General features: G+C 40.4%; 1 protein-coding gene across 3 annotated transcripts in view; it reads right to left on the reverse strand.

Annotated features, from left to right (window-relative positions):
* Window positions 1-1,582: 1,582 nt before the first annotated feature.
* The window catches only part of sept4b (septin 4b), a 47,148-nt gene continuing 31,451 nt past the window's right edge, over window positions 1,583-17,279 (reverse strand). The window contains exons 1-12 of one of the 3 annotated variants that reach the window (XM_040130727.1): window positions 11,509-11,628; window positions 10,174-10,515; window positions 9,602-9,698; window positions 9,410-9,496; window positions 9,164-9,287; window positions 8,892-9,026; window positions 7,738-7,855; window positions 7,449-7,550; window positions 6,472-6,568; window positions 6,090-6,252; window positions 5,118-5,217; window positions 1,583-3,380 (exon numbers count right to left, since the gene is read on the reverse strand). In XM_040130727.1, coding sequence (XP_039986661.1) covers window positions 3,312-3,380; window positions 5,118-5,217; window positions 6,090-6,252; window positions 6,472-6,568; window positions 7,449-7,550; window positions 7,738-7,855; window positions 8,892-9,026; window positions 9,164-9,287; window positions 9,410-9,496; window positions 9,602-9,698; window positions 10,174-10,515; window positions 11,509-11,604 — 1,530 coding nt within the window. In that variant the 5' untranslated portion in view covers window positions 11,605-11,628 and the 3' untranslated portion in view covers window positions 1,583-3,311. Of the gene's footprint in view, window positions 3,381-5,117; window positions 5,218-6,089; window positions 6,253-6,471; window positions 6,569-7,448; window positions 7,551-7,737; window positions 7,856-8,891; window positions 9,027-9,163; window positions 9,288-9,409; window positions 9,497-9,601; window positions 9,699-10,173; window positions 10,516-11,508; window positions 11,629-16,869; window positions 16,971-17,279 lie in introns of those variants that run through there. The other 2 variants (XM_040130726.1, XM_040130725.1) reach the window with 2 other exon arrangements.

The following is a 17,279-nucleotide window of genomic DNA, read 5'->3' on the forward strand; positions in this document are numbered from 1 at the left end:
ACAGAATCGGTGGCTAGGTATCGTTGTCTGACCTGGCCTAATAAGCTACCTAAGACACCTCAGAAATTCTGCCAACGTTGTTTGCCTTAACATTTGATGAGAAATGTGTTTCTTCAGTTAATTCAGTATTGGGTATAAAATCCAGGCAAGAATTAATTCATATTTAAAAGATAACGGTAAGAACTGACTCACAGTTGAGGTGTATGTTCACATAGGTAGAGCTGTGTTTACATGGAGGCCCTAGGTCAGAGGTCCTCCGAGGGTGCCTCATAGTTTGGAAAAGGAAGTTAATGCTTTGTGACGGAAACCATATGTTAGTGACAGTTTTTAAGGAAGACAACTGCCTTATTTAAGAGTCGATGGTCAAGGCTGATTTTCAGAGTGGTTCATTGGCTTCACACCCTCTCACGAGCAGATCCGCAGATGCTTGACTTGACGCTGTACTTCTTTGTAATAAATAAAATAATCTGCTAGTGGTGACATTAAATTATTAAAATTGAAATAAAATTCCTGGAACCGTCCATGAAACCGGATCTGCGCCAAAACGTAATGGGCCCCCCGCGGGCCATGCCCCATCCCTCTACCAAGGTTGGTGCAAATCGGTTCATTACTTTTTGCGTAATCCTGCTGACGAACACACAAACCAAATTACAGCCACCGGTGAAAACATAGCCCCCGTGGCGGCGCTCACAACCCCCGCAGCGCACAGACATTGACGACGAGCCCCTCTGCAACGGTTTTATGCCTCCGTGCTGGAGACAGTCATGACCGGGGACGTAATGTTTTCAGGCTCTCAGTCCCATTCTCATGAACACGATATCTCAGGAGCGCCTGGAGGGAAGTTCTTCAAATTCGGCACAAGCGTTCACTTGGACTCGAGGACGAACTGATGAGCGTTTGGTGGTCAAAGGTCAAAGGTCAAGACCCCACAACACACGTTTTTGCCCATAACTCAAGAAGTCATACCTTAATTATGACAAGATACACTTAACACCTTTTAATGAATTCCTTCAAAGTCTTTTCTACAGATATTATGAGCCTGCACAGACATGGATTTAAACTGCAACTTGACTGGTTGGTGGAGGCATACAACCTCAAAGTTTGAAATGATGAAAATCTCATTCTCTCTGTCTAGCAGGTTATGTAATCGCCCGTGTCTCTTTGTTTGTTTGTGTGTTCGTCAGCAGGATTACGCAAAAACTACTGAACTGATTTGTGCCAAACTTGGCGGAGGGATGGGGCATGGCCCTGGGAGGAAGCCATTACATTTTGGGGCAGATCTGGATCATTTACTATGAATCTGATTTTTTTGTCTCTGAGCTCTGGTGTATGTTGTTTGACATCGGCAGAGGTGTGCGCTCTACTGAGTTCCCCTTTCTAGTTTAGGATTAGTTCATTAAAATTTGTGACAGCTTAAAAACTAAACTCGTTTATTAAAATCAAGCCACAGTTTTCAATTCTGCTTAAGTTTTCACACATGAAGCAAAACCCACTGTCTGATGGAGACATGAAATTATATTCATATTTTATTACAATATTAGAATTTGTACATATTGTCCTCTCCATCTGCATTTCATTTATAAATTTATTACATAAATATACTCCAAAAAGTATAACAACAAAAGACAAATTTAATATAAAACAAACGAGTTAAAAAAAGAAAGAAAAAGTAATACCTGACTCTGGGACAGAAGCTCAAGGAATGTTCTTTTTTTTTTTTTTTTTTTTAAACAAAGGTCACACAACATGGCAGAGTCATCTGATTTGAAAAAAAGAGAGTAAAGGTTTGTACCTTTGTACTCGGAACATAGAAATGATTAGCAAGAGAATCAAGTTCATTAAACAGCTCTGATCATTACTCTTGGCTTTGATAAGTTATTCCAAAACGATATTCTTCATGTCAATACAAAACAAAACTCACACTTTGAAAAGGAAAATTTAGGACAATTAAGTTTGTCATTGTTGGCTTTGGTTATAAGATAAACGTTAAGGTTAGCACACATCCAACATATGACTTCCCGTGAAGTGAGGACACCATTATAGCAAAAAAAAAAAAAAAAAATTCCACCTCTTCTCAATATATTTCCCCCAACAGTTGAGTAGCTACATGTTTTCTTTGCCCATAAATAACCTTATGATCACTACATTGATCTGCAATCTGAGTAACCTTCACAAACACATGCAAAAATAAATACACTGCATGGCCTCTGATGCATCCCTTCCCTTGGACACTCACCTCATGCAAATCAAGGGTCCTGTCTTATCAAAGTCGTCATCGGCTCTGACCACCGACCGGTGTCATCAGCTCTCACATGTGACCTGTGGATGGTTCTGTCATCATACAACCACGTATGAGATGACTCTGAAACAACTCTACTTTGGGGAATTCTCCAAATAATAATGAAAGACTCCTCTGTCATTTAAAAGGCTAGATTATTTTAAATGTTGATGTGGAAACCAGTATGTGGTGGCTTCTTATGTGAGTTCAGACTGGCTGACGTGGAGCAGAGCCGCTAACATCCATGCTGTCAGGAAGCGGAGGTGGCAACTACGATAAACATGCAGACACCGATGAAACAAAATTCAAATCAAAGCAAACAGGAACCTCTACATAAATAAATCCTCCATACATGATGTCCAGCAGTGTTGTAGCGTGTAGTTAAATAAAACCAAGAACAAATACAGTAAAAGATGAAAAACTGTAGAAAAAATATTTGAGTGTAATATAGAAAATTAAATTATGACAGTATATATGCATGTTGATCTATAAGGATAATAAAAATAAACACTTTCACCAGAAAAGCGTGCTTATAAAAAATCTAGGCAGGTCACCAGTACTTAGATGTAAACCTTATATAAGACCTCGTGTAAAAAAAAAACAAAAAAAAAAACAATAACCCCGTGATCATGTGGCTAAATAAAGTTCAGATATGTGAACTAACCCTCAAACCAGAGACCGATTTATTCAAACATCAAACCTGTCCATTTTTCAATGATTTTATTCTTTTGACAGACCAGAAAACAGTGGGGTGGAGGAGGGTTGAGTGTTTTGCAGCAGTGGTGCCACTAATGTCAGAGATTCTGGAGAGGATAAAGGGAGTCGTGAAGCTGCAAATGTCAGATCGTCTTACCACCTCCTCGCAGGTCCCTGATCCATGTGTAACGTGCTGCTGATGAGGTTGAGCGGTGGTTGGGTGGACACGTAGGGATGTCAATGTTCTAGAGAGGAATCAAGGTATCCTGGGTGTGGGTTTTTGTTTTTTTTAATCCCAGTGAGAGAGAGAAGTGTACAGCGTGACTGGTGTCCTGTGTTAGTAGGCGTCTTTCTGAGTGTGCATTTGATCCTGGATCCTCTGCAGCATCTCCTGCATCCGCCGCAACTGTGAGGAGAGATGAGACAAGTGTTAGCGCCACGGTTTGATGTGACACAGCCACAGCTTTACACATCCGCTCTCACGCTGGTGGCGGTGTGAGGTCTGAACAAGTCGACAGGCTGATCATTTAGACATGACTGCACAGACAACAAGTCAATAACACCCGGGAGATGAGTGTGTTCTTTCTAGATCACGTGACTTGTGCCGACACACTGCGGGGAAGCACTGGCTCCACTTCACCTACCCCACAGAATATTTACTGTTACAAAAGCAGCATTTCAGGATATTAAAAGATCATTTAGCTGTTAACAAATCAAACTCATAACTGTTTTGTTTTAGATTCATCATAAAGCTACGATTTATGTTTGGTTTTTGGTGGAAACCAGTGAAAGGCAAGTAACACAATCATTTGCTGCTTGGTAATTTTAGTTATTAGCTGTTGTATTGTACTGTTTGTGCTGTGCTGTGATCGTACTTTGTGTAGTACAGAATACGAGCTGACTACCACACCCATTACCGCCATTCCAACACATATTGAGATAGTATGATGATACAGCAACATTATCATGTTTAACCACATTTTAATGTTGGTTACACACAATAAACAAACAAAAAAAAACAACTGAGGACAAATGATATCTTTATTTGACAAAAAAAAAAAAAAAAGGATTTAGTGGGGAAGAGCGAAAGAACTTGAAATGAATGAAAACTAACTCCATGTACAATGATGTATGCCTCCTCAGCTCATTTTCAGTTACCTTAACTGGAAAATAATAACAGTGACTGGGCTCATAGTGTATGTGAAGAATTAAAATATTAGGAACCGACAAAGAATAATATTTCAACTAATAATATTTCGTCTAAGAATATTCCTTCCAACCAGTACCTACTCTGTTGATTTTTCTGACAAAGAAACAATTGATATCTTATTTCATACTATTTTTTTAGCCTTTGAATATAATTGCTGGGGTACTGAAAATAAATGTCAAATTCTAACAATATCAGTACCTTTCCTTAGGTGTTTGCACTGCACTGGCAGTGTTGAACCAGCCATGGTTTCATTAACCCAGGGCTAAAAGCAGTGCTGACTCTTTCAAACGAGGGATTATGAAATATTGCTTAGCATCAGGGTTAGATCTGGGTCTATAAAAAACTGGACAAAAGGTGGCAGTTTTCTGTATATGGTAACCTCCTAGGATTAACACTTCTTCTGACTTCTTCTCCCTGGGTAGGGTCTCATTTTATGATGAGTACAAAGCAACATATTCAACATATTCAGGGATTCCAATATCATTGTTGCTCAAAATGAGAAGTTACCTGGAAGCAATTGTATGTGCGCAGCTGCTAGCGGGCGGAGCGCATATAAAATGGAATTCATCTTGACTTAAGTGCCTTCATTTTATGTGGCAAACTCTTTTCCTGCCCATTAGTCAAAGGTCCAGAGGACTTGCGCGGACTGGGGAGTAGAGACTTGAATACATAATTACGGCAGTTCATGTTTTTGAGGCTACTCATTGTCAGCTTCAGAAAACATGAACTGCATGTGCTTCATACAGAGATTATATTGAAGCAAAATCTGTGAGCTAAAGACAGTCAGAGGGCTTCATCTTTTATCTGATCTGAGTGAGTCTCTGGGTCGGCCTGAGGGTCTGAGTTCTCATGGTGTTCAAAGCCTTGCTCAGACTTGTGGTCATGACCGTGCTGGTGACGATGTGACTCCAGTTCATGGTCTGCGTGCCGTACCTCCTCATCTTTCTCTCGGATGAGCTTTTCTGTCTCGCTGTCCGTCACTCCAGGCACCACGGGGATGGGGAAGTCTGTACCGCTCTCCCTGGTTAGTTTACTGCAGCGAGATAAACGTTGTAGAGAAGTGCAACATTTAATATTTACAGTTGGTTTTTTGAAGAGGCACCATTTTCATTTTTCATGTTTACTTCAGGCCAAATCCCGGTATCAAGTTACATCCATAATATTTTATGCAGGTGTCACAACAGATGGAGCCGGCTTTGACGTTATGAGCTAGCTGTGGTTGTTAAGTGTTCGGCTGCCTGACACATGGCTTCTAAGGACGTTACCTGTAAGATGCTGAACACAGAAAAAGACAAATTTTCCCCAAATTGCCATAACTTTCAGGTAGCAGATAAACACACTGCAGTGTATCTGTTTAGAGAATGGTTGTACAATACTGGCCAGGCATCAGTGTCTTAGTGGAAACTACCTAAATAGAGACCAGGTCAAGACCAGAGCTGCGGCTGATTTTCAAGGCTGAAACTCCACTGATTACAATCATCACAAGTTCTAAAACTATAATCGGCACACACAACATGTACGGTCATTTAAATCTGCCTTGGGCAGTAAGTGATATGTAATCAGCTCTTGAACTCTGTGCAACTGACGCTGTTGACAAACCTCATTAACACATAAACCAAAAATACCAGATAACTGTATGTGCCTGTGAGGATAAATATAGGATAATTCCTAACCCATTAAGTATAAAGAATTACATCTTTAAGGAAATAAAACGTATTGTTTAATAAATTCACTACCACCTCTACAAAAATGTAATTAGTGTCTGATATATCTTTATCTTGATATCTAATATTTCTTTAATCTTTCTTACATTTCATTCTTCTAATCTGTCTGTGAAATCCACCAAATCAAGCAGAGTTTAGTTCTGTGTATCTGTGTGCGTCCCCTGCTGCAGCGTGAGCATACTTGCGGTTACGTTCCTTCACGACCATGCGGGTCATGCTCTGGATGCACTGGGCTCTGTAGTTCTCGTAATGGGTCTCCCGGGTCACGTCCTTGAGATCTTGCATGTGCGTGCGAACGAGCATGTTCCTCAGCTTCACGAAATCGCAGTGTGCCGAGTTCTCCACTGCAAACCACAGTGCGAAGATCGGTTTCAACAATATATCTGGCACTCTTCAAAGACTGCAAATACTAAATCGCTGCTAATATTGAAAATGTAAAAAGGCAAAATGATTGATGAACACACACAAGCACTGGCATTGTTTGTTTTGTGTGTTTTTAAAAAAAATATGTTTATACTACAAATGAAACTTTAACTTTGGATGGACTTGGAGAAAGGGTCTACCTTCTACGATGCCCCAGGGGTACAGACGGCCCCGCACCCTCTTCCCTTTGGCCTCCACCACTGTGTTGCTGCCAATTACCGCAAAGGGAATGCTTTCCTTGTGGGGAGAACGGAAAGGGTCATAAAATTAAAAAGGTGTTTCAAAAATACCTGGCAGTTGAGGGTGTAGATGAGTCGGTTGGTAGGGATGGATCTGTGCAGATGTGGTTATGGCTATTTTGTTTTTATCTTTCCACACTTGCCTCTTCAGTGTCTTTGTCCTGTTCTCTCCAACATCTTTCCTTTTCTCCCTAATCTCTGCTTAATCTCATTTGGAGCAATAATTCATAGTTTTTAACCCCAATTCTCAAACATTAAACATTGACTTGCTTCATTTTCAAATCTTCCCATTCCTCGTTTTTTCAATTCTTCTATCTTTTATTCCCGTATTTTATTTATCTGCTGCAGTTAACACAATGCTTTTGTCAGAGGCTACTCAAGGACAGAAACAAAGAGAGATTAACTGGCACACTGACTGTATCCTCACTGTCAGTTTATGATGTGAGAAGGGTGGTGAGAGTCAGTAGGGGTTTGACTACCAAGCTCATGCATTATATGGACCGTGTATTCATTTTAACATCACTACAACACTACATAATTGAGTCATCCTTTTTGATATGATCAGGACAATAAAAGAGTTTTGTGTCTAAAAATTCAAACCCTGCGAAATAGAATGAAAAGAATGAACATTTACCATGTTATACTTGCTATTGGTGCTAGGTCTATTTTTTTTTTTTTTGAACGATCCATTAAGTTTTCAGATGTTTTTAGCTGATGCTGTGTATTGTCCCCCCTACACTGCAAAAACTCCAGTTCACGTTTGCTTGTTAACCCTAACCCATGTTCATGTCGAAAAAGTGTGGTACTGACCATAGACTGCAGAAAAGAAATGGAAAGAAAGAGCAGGGACAAGAACACCTGGCAGCTGTGGCTCTCACCTTCAGCTCGAGGTCCTGCTGCTTGAATTCCTCGTCTTCATCAGAGTCGCAGTCAGGAAACTGGTATATCTTGATACCATACTGTTCAATCTCCTCTCTGATCTGCAGAGAAACATAGATACAAGTACAGAATGAAAACGTCTTTCTAATGTAAAAGTGTGGATAATACTATCAGTGATGATCTTTTTTCACGAAGAAACTAATACATCTCTCTAGTGTGATTTCAGTTTCATTTATGGGATGAAACACATGTACAGATCGACGGTTTATTGATTGAGATCTGACTTACCTTGATTTTCTTTTTCTTGACCTCACTTGGGGTGAGTGTGTCAGCTTTGGCCAAAACGGGGACGATGTTAACCTTCTCATGCAGAGCTTTCATAAATTCCACGTCCAAAGGCCGAAGACTAAAAGACATACAACGCATACACAATGAAACACAATACTCTCTCTATATGTAAAAAAATTAACAGTCAAGAGTCGTTTAACATGAGGTGATATTTCAACCATTCATATGGTTTATAGACATTTCCATAAATCCTGATGAACCTCTCGGTGTGATACCTGATGAGTAATGACTGAAACTCATCAACAGAGGGAGCGGTTTCTCCACCACTGTGACTTTGAAAAATGAAGCGCAGCATTACTTCACATTAATGGTATATTAGTTCCTTAATGAGCACAGTAACTTGGACCAGTTCATGTGTACAAATGCACTGAAAAGTACCACATCAGCACTCAGCACGAACAATTGATTAGACTAAATTGTGATGGTAAATGGACTGCACGTATATAGTGCTTTTCTAGTCTTATTCACCACTCAAAGCACTTTACACTACATAACACATTCACCCATTCACACAGCGCTTTTCTATACAAACAGCACTTTTCTATACACACACACACACACACACACACACACACACACACACACCGATGATACATCGGAGGCAATTTGGGGTTCAGTATCTCAGCCAAAGGACACTTTGACATGTGGACTGGAGGAGCCGGGGATCAAACCACCGGTTAGTGGACGACCCGCTCTACCTCCTGAGCCACAGCACGGCACCAGATGTAAATTCACCTGAAGGCAGTGGAGAATTCCTTTAACTCTGGGAAAGAGCCCGCTGCATTAACAATTTATGGGGCTGAGTGGATTGCAAGTAAATACGAGATATTTACGATAAATCTCAATTACGCAGTGGCTGTGTGTGCTCAGAAAAAAGGCCGTGAATAGACATGAAAATTGTTGTGATGTATGTCATTTAGGGGAAAGTAAAGGAAATGGTAACACTAGCTTCCTCTGCTTTCTTTGCTGGAGGCTGATTATGATCTAAATGCCAGCACAGAAGATTTCATACTGCAGTAAAGGGGTTAATTTTCCCCATTAAAAGAGAGGGAGGGGTAACTAATCCCTAGAAGAGCACTGCAGCTTTGTCATACCCATGACCAAAGGGTGAGATGAAATAGAGACAGCAGTGTACACGGTTGTCCTGGATGTTCTTGCGGTTGAGGCCGCTCTCGTCCCTGAAATACTGCTCGAACTGCTGGTCGATGTAGTCAGCCACTGACTTCCAGCTACAGCAAAAACACACAAAAGGACATTCAGTCTCTGAGGCAATAGCTCCACTATTAAACATGACTTTTTAACCACGGTAGAGCTGGTGAAATGAGGTTATCCAGCTGTACTCTGTGAAGAGATGTTTGACATGTACCATTCAGTGTTGTTTACAGCATCCCCAAATCCAGGGGTGTCCACAATGGTGAGCTTCAGTTTGACACCTTTCTCTTCTATATCCACTGTGTGTTTGGTGATTTCTACTGTTTGTGTGATTCGCTCTAGAGGACAGATGCAAACAGACCCCTGTCTTTAATATCAGCCATGACATGTTGTAGAACAAATATATATCAAACAAAACAGAAAAAAATACAGTATATATCAAAAGCTGCGGCTTCCTCACCTTCAGCATTGAGCAGCTTCCTATCTTTGTAAAGATCTGTGAGAAACAGACTGTTGACCAAAGTGGACTTTCCCAGGCCAGACTCCCCTTTGAACAAAGAACAACAAAGACAAAAAGAGTGAGGTTAAGACTGTGTGATTAGCAGTCTCTTCAAAGTCAAAGGTTGAGCTCAAGATCAGGAAAAGGATTTACCTGCCACCATGAGTGTGAAGTCAAATCCCTTCTTGACTGACTTGCGATGGACCTGGTTTGGCAATGTTGCAAAACCGACATATTCCTTGTCCTGGTCCTAAAAATGCAGAAAAAGATAAACAAATACATCAGGGAAGCACACATTAACATGTAGATATGACTGTGTAAAAATTATTTTTCAATGTTGTTATCAACCACTCAAAAAACCTGGTTGTCCCATTCACGGTATGTCAACTTTCCCACAAGCACTCTTACACATAAATAAAGTCAACAACGCAACAAGAACAATAAGCAACGCTACCATCTCAGAGCATCAAACACAACCTGTTCCACCAGAAGGAAATATGCATAAATCAACCTTTTATTTTTAAAGTGCAGAAAGCATCATATTAGTTTTAGACTTTATAGAATCTCGCACAAGCTCTGTCACATCCTATGAGCTATATCAATCAGTCTGAAGATGAACTTTTAACACATTACGGCACACAGACTACTTCGCCTTGACAGCAGAACTAAACCACAGAGATCTTCTCCATCCTCTCTGGGTTTGTTGGACTGATCCTTTGTATTACCTCGTTGTTGTTGTAAGGGTCAAATCGACCCCACGGGCTCTTGGGCCTGGAGGGACTGATGGGGGACGACAAGTCAAACTCCACACTTCTGCTCTGCGGCAAACTGGGGTCTGAACCTGAATCCGACTGCGCCCTACCTGCCACAGGGGGACGCAAATAAGATGGGGTATGGGGGCGGTCTTCGCCCTCAGCTTCCCTGTCTGCATCATGAGGCTCAGGGCCATGATGGTAATGGTGGTGCTTGTGGTCGTGGTCATGGTGGTGGCTGTGACCATGCCCTCCTTGGTAGTGAGGGTCTTGCATAATGTTCTCCACCTCTGAGTCGTCTGAAAGGCTTGAATGCTAGAGAGACATCATGGTTGAAGGAGGCAGATGAGGCGGTGCGGAGGAACAGGTGGAAAAAAAACGGAGGGTGGATGCAAAGATAGGTAGAGGAAAGAGGAAAGGCACAGTGCCGATGTAGAAGGGAAGGGATAGAGATCCAGGGAGCAGAAAATGCACGCTTTTAGAAACGGTCATAATATTTTATGGAGAAGGAAAATAATGCTTAGTTTTAAATTCTATAGAGGAGATGCAGACAGAGTAATGAAAAGATACGACTGTCTTACTGAAGCAAGATTCACATTGGTGAATATTGATTGCACATAGGGACTCAGGGATTTTAAGTGGAAATCACATAGTCAAACAAAGAAAATTGCATAAATTCATAAATTTTGCAGTGCTAATGTGAGGCAAAAAGACTTTCTTTATGGTTGTTATTTAAGGACTATATCAGTCCTTAGGTACATAGTGTATTCTTCATCCCCATTTTTCCAGGCATAATATACACTAAGCTGTCAAAAAGCTAGAATAAAAAATAAAGTAAAGCTTTTCCTGTAAGAGGTTACACTTACGCTGAAGCATAAGCTACTGTGCAACTCTGGACTCCAGTTACCACAGCTCTCCCAGTACCACATACTTGTCTCCCTGCTAGTGGAGCACAAAGCTAAATAATGCAGTGACCCTCAGAAAGCAATGAGGCCATTTAAATTCAGCTGTGGGGCCATACTGTGACTCTGCACTCATGTTATGTTCATGAAGTATACATTAGCTGAGTGGTAAAAGTAGAATGGTTTTCTGTGACAGGTCACATGAAGCACCGAGTACCATCGTTTGGTCTGATGGAAAAATACCTAAAAGGCTCAAAAGTTAAAGTTAAGTTGAGTTGTGTTTGAATCATGATTTTGTCCTCTGTAACTGTACAGTATGTTTGCTGTGACGAAATCAATCGAAGACTGTGACCAGACAGGGTGTAAAATGGGGAGGTTAGGAGTTTTCTGGGGAAGTCACCAGTACCTGCTCAGCATCATGGTCCCTGCTGTGATTAGGGGAGGCAGGGCAGGAGTCCTGCTCGTCTGATGAAGAGTGAGCCTCATGGTCACTGTCCTCCATTGCAGTTGGGGCAAGAGTGCACTCTGCAATCTCCAATCAGAAGGGAGCATGCATATGTAGTGATTTATGCGAAAGGAAAAAAAAAAGGGGGGGGGGCACGTCAGGAAAGGAAGGAGAAGGACCCCCAGAAAGTCCGCCATGAGGAAATTAGATGCATGAGGTTCAAGAGACGGGAGGGATATGACAAGAGGAGTAGATGTGTTCATGCAAAACAGATGAAAACAAGAAGGAAGATGAAACAAAAATTAAATGATTGAATAAAAGCAAAGTAAGGACATATGAAAGAACGTACCATTTACCACAGGAAATGGTAAGATTGCAGAACAGATAAGATAACTGCTTTATTGAGTAATCAGCAAGATGACTGACTGATGCATAATGGTATTTCGAGGGCAGTTGTTTCCAACGTCTGTAATATCATGTTATTGGCTCAACCTGGCCTCCTGCCACTACAGCACTGCCTCATGTTATTAGTTCCTCTGATATCATCCTAGTTAGTGTTTCAAGCACCACTAAAAAAATGCACCACTCCAGCCGATGTCAGTACCAGCAGATAAGGCTTTTTGTCTTAGCTGCAGTTACATAATGCAGAGAATCATTCAAACTTTCATGAAAATTCAAACGCCAAAGTAAAACACACTGGGACACACTTCTGAGATTTCATTTATCTCTTAAGCCATTCTGGAGTCAAAAATTACTAACTGATTTATTCCCTTATATGTTATCCTCACTGGAAACTACTTAAAGTCTGATGCAAGTTGGATATCCTTCCATCAATGTTCAACCAGAGTTAAAAAGCTTCTCTTTTAATCTTAAAAAAATATTCTCTGTCATCCCTTTGTGGTTTGCTATGTCCTCCATCCATGGTCGAACGTTTTAATTATGCTGGTATTTAGAGCTTAAGGGCAGAGAGGAAATTGATAGTTTCACAGTTTATGAAATCAGTGACCTGCTTTCCTGTGCTACAACCAAAGCACAGAGATCAATGTCCCACATGATGGATGCTGTGACCTACATAGAAGAGATGGTGGCTCGCAAAGCTCTGACAACTTTGGAGCAGATATGCACAAAAGTTTGTCATTCAATTTCATAGTCTCATTCTTAATGTTGGTGCATAAAAACAGACTTTCAGCAGTATCAGTTGTAATCTCTTGCTAAAATCACAGCTCACGCTACTACAGAAACAACATTAAAGCACAAGCCAAATCTTCCTTAGAAAAATGGATTATAAAAGTTGTATCACAAACCAAGAACACCATCCCTCCATGCAGGGCCTCACCTCCATTCTTGCAGTGCCTCACCTGTGGGACCTTTTACCAGCGTGTAAAGCCTCTTCTTCTTGCCTCTGTTTGAACTGCTCTTCATGCCCACTTCAGCGGGCAGCGGGAAGCAGAGAGCAGAGGCTCCAGCATTTATACGCCTCTATCCCAGAGGACAAAGTGTCCTTCAGCCCCATCGAGCCACTCAGTGCCCCAGGGAACTGATCAGCAGAATTGATGAGCTACACGTCACCGCTCACAGGCTACACACCGACCCAAACACGAAGTACAGGCTCGAATGCTGAATCTACTTAACACTTACAGCTTTGAGCTGTAGACAATAAAACAATTCACATCCACGATTCTCTTGTTTAGGTGACAGTGGGGTGAAACCTGTGAACGTTTGGCATTTTATTTTGAAAAATGATTTAAAAGTTCTTGCCAAATAATTGTGTGTCATTTGGCTAATGGGTTACTTGACTAATCATTTCAGCTCTAATACACACTACAACGTACTAAAACATTGATGCTCACCCCAACAAAGCATATACTGAAGGTAAAGTGGCATTATAACAGAAAAGAAAAAACTGTAAAGCAAGGTAACCTGTGTATCCACCAAACTGTAAGCTGAGCTACTTAAACTGCTCAACACCCCGTCATAATCACAAATTATACATTAAACATAACTTGCTATGCTAATGAGTTCACTAATTAAGCTAATACATTAATTAATTCTAAACTATTTATATGCCTGTGTATTTGTCTTCACATACCACATTAAGCATTAAGGAGATTTCCTCATTCATATGCAAATGTGTGGAGTAAGTTACTACTTACTACTCTGCTACTCTACAGGGTGTTTTTTCAAGACAGACAGACAGACACACACACACACACACACACACACACACACACACACACACACACACACACACACACACACACACACACACACACACACACACACACACACACACACACACACACACCACCTTGATGACAAAATGTTTGGGATAATTCAACTTGAACAGTTTCATGACACTTTGCCCGTCCTCCAGCATTTCTTCTCCTTAATTTTTTGTGTGCACATTATAAACTTAAAAAATACATTTACATAATTGTTACTTTCTAATGGAGAGGGTCTATGCTTTTCATCATATTCAGAAGTCCAATCACTTTCCTAAGCATTCCTGAACATGACCCTAGCTTTAGAGCTTGGTCACAGTTTTCTTCTCTAAGCCGCACATACTATCTGGCTACACTGTCTTTAAATCTAAGTGAAGAGGCAGGTAATACTCTGTGCAGGTAACAGATTCTTTCCACTAAGCACTCTAAAGCAGCTTTGTAAAGCAAAAGGGACCAAGTCAAAACTGGAACATGGTGCAACTTTTTCCTCTCCAACTGAACCAGCCAGGCCATCATTCCATGATATGATTATCCTTGACATTAAAGTCTTTGGGGGGAAAAAAAACCACAGTTACAGCTGAAAATGCTTTAAGGCGTACGACAGGGAAAGTATTTCATTGTAAATTGGATCTCTCTTTTTTATATACCTGCCTGGTTGCACAAGCAGCCAAAAATATTTATCTTCTCTTAATTAGGGCTGCAACTAACAATGTTTTTTCATTATTGATTAATCTGCTAATTATTTTTTTGATTAATCAATTAGTTATCTTGTCTATAAAATGCCAGAGAATTTTAAAAAATGCCTGTTATAATTTCCCACAGACCAAGGTGATGTCTTCAAATGTCATGTTTTGTCCAACTAACAGTCCAACATCCAAAGATATCCACTTTCCTATTTTGTATGACAACGTAACGTAACCAATTTTCACATTTGAGAGGCTGGAACCAGGTAATGTTTGTCATTTTTGCTTACAAAATTGCTAAAATGATTATTCGACTGTTAAAATGGCAGCCAATAAATTTTCTATTGATTAACTAAGTGATTAATCAACTAATCATTGCACCTCTACTCTTTAGTTTCTATATTTAATCAGCTCAAATCAGCTGGAAGAAGAAAACCTAAAGAAGCTGTAATTAATTTCAAAAGAAAGCAGATATTCAAGATGATCAGCTCAAGAACAAAAGTGTTTGTTATGGAGTGTAGTTTTAATCGATGACATCATGATGTCCGTAGCTGCTTGGTGTTCCTGGCACACTTCTGTGTGAAGTAGGAGGAGCTCAGGGTTTGACATTTGTCTTCCCATTCACTGTTTCAGGGAAAGGGCTACGGGAAAATTATTACACTTAAATCTTCAAAAAAGAAGAGAGATTTGATCAGATTTTACTGTGTTTTTTCAACATGCAGCTATTTCTACCAGTCCAGATCCTAACTTAATTAAGCCATTTGAGTTTCTGCTGTCACACAGAGGCAGTAGTACTTGCATTTAATTCCACTGAACTTCTCTCTTGCGTCACTCCCTTAACTCCTGTTTTCCAAAGATCCACTGCAATCCATGTGGAAGTCTGACTCTTCAAAAATGACCAAAATCTAGAATTCTATAATTAAAGTGTGCAGGATGAAGTGATTTGGCTTTAAAAAGTGCTAATTGTAGGATGTTTGAATATCGTCAAATGTTTCTGTCTTTTCCCTGCCCAACAGTTTTAAAAACATACTGAGATCAACGAAAACTCCTTCTAACAAGACTCAATGGCAGGTATTTGTTATATGTCAGCCTGTCCAAGCTGAATAGCATGACCCATTCCGGACCACAGCCAACAGAAGACCAAAGTCAGGCTATCATGTGTGAAGCCGATAAATCAATGTACTCATGCAACATATGATTGAGCTATACCGTGCACAGTAAAAGATCCCAAAATTATTCATTATCATATTAAAAACCTTCAAAAAAAGAAAAGTTGATTCAAAGTTTGGAAAGAACACCCAAATACCCTGACCTCTTTTACAACATAATACTGTGGCCTAACTTTGTGTAAGATTTACAGAAATGTCTCCTCATTCTGCAATATTAATTAGATGACGTGAAAACAACCTTCTATAACTAGAATAAAACGTAATGGGCTCTGACATCAATTACACACGTTTCCATTAGGCTACCACACAGTCTCTCACTGGAATGAGTCTCAGCTGAGACCTGAACCAATTACAATTTCCATAACTGGCCCAAGTGACATTTCAGTTCCTCTTGAGGGTTAGTTCATCATGAGCAATGATAAGTAACCTTTATCATGAGTGATGCCATGCAGAGTTTGTCAGTGATGAAACTGCATGAATAAGCCTCAGACCAGGTGAAACCACAGTATGGCTGGTTCAGGTCCAAAGAGGCATGACACACAGAGGCTCAGGAACTACTGTGTGAAAAAATGAGCCTTCATATACAATAGAACAACTCAAGCCCACTTGACTTTAAAGACTTCCTCACATTATTTAAAAATCCATTTACAGTTTCTACATAGTCAAATAAATCAGACAGGGGAAATTAAACAATGGTATGTGGACAGGAAAATTCAGCCTTTGGTAATGACAAAATATCTCACTTTGTCAACAGCTACTTCTTTGGCATTTCCTGCAATACTGATAAACATGTGCTTGTGGTGTGTTGATGCCTCTGAAGAGACTCCCATACTGACCTCCAGCTTGTGCCCAGTCCAACATATCCTCGACTGGAATGTCCTGTTTGTCATGTGAAATAAGTAAAGTGGGGCTAAAGCAACAATTGCACCGGAGAGCCGTTTATTGCATATACAGTCCAGACCAATGCATTCAATCATTTTAATGAAATTTAATAAGCCTTCTGAGAAGCGAATGTAAGATTGCTGCACAATAACAAAAACTAATGATGTCCTTTGTTGTCCTTCAGTCAAAGCTTTTCAAGGAGGCCACTGTATGAAAAGTAACCTTTTGAGTATGTCAGAGAGACATATTTTACAATGGGACTAAAATCTTTAGGGCTAACCCATACAGTCCCTGAGAAACAATTGAAGGACATGAAACCCAATTCAACATAAACAAGTTGTGTAGTTGACTATGCAACTTTGTTACTGTTGGATCGTGGTAGTGGGTTGGGCTGCCACAGCGCTGATGGATGATGATTTGTTGCATGAAACACAGCTCTCAGGGGGAAAGCCCACTTCAAACGCTCCCTGTATGACATGGGAAATGCAATCAGATGCTGCCAAAAGTCATAATGAAACTGTACAGCATGTTGTTATTGACCTTCTATGATGATAACAAATTTCAGCTTCAGAGGAAATTTAGTCGACTGAGTCGTTTATAATTCAGCTACAATAATTACTATGCTATTATTCAATGAATGCTAAATCCTTTTTGCTTGGCAGACCTCACCCGTGTTGGCAGGAATGCTTACATAACTGTATGCTGGTAAAGGGTGGGAGATGGTGCACATAGTGGGGTTGCATTTACCATCTGATATACACTGTGATCTTAAGCTC

This window comes from Xiphias gladius, chromosome 7, assembly GCF_016859285.1.
Source record: "Xiphias gladius isolate SHS-SW01 ecotype Sanya breed wild chromosome 7, ASM1685928v1, whole genome shotgun sequence".
Classification (NCBI taxonomy): domain Eukaryota; kingdom Metazoa; phylum Chordata; class Actinopteri; order Istiophoriformes; family Xiphiidae; genus Xiphias; species Xiphias gladius.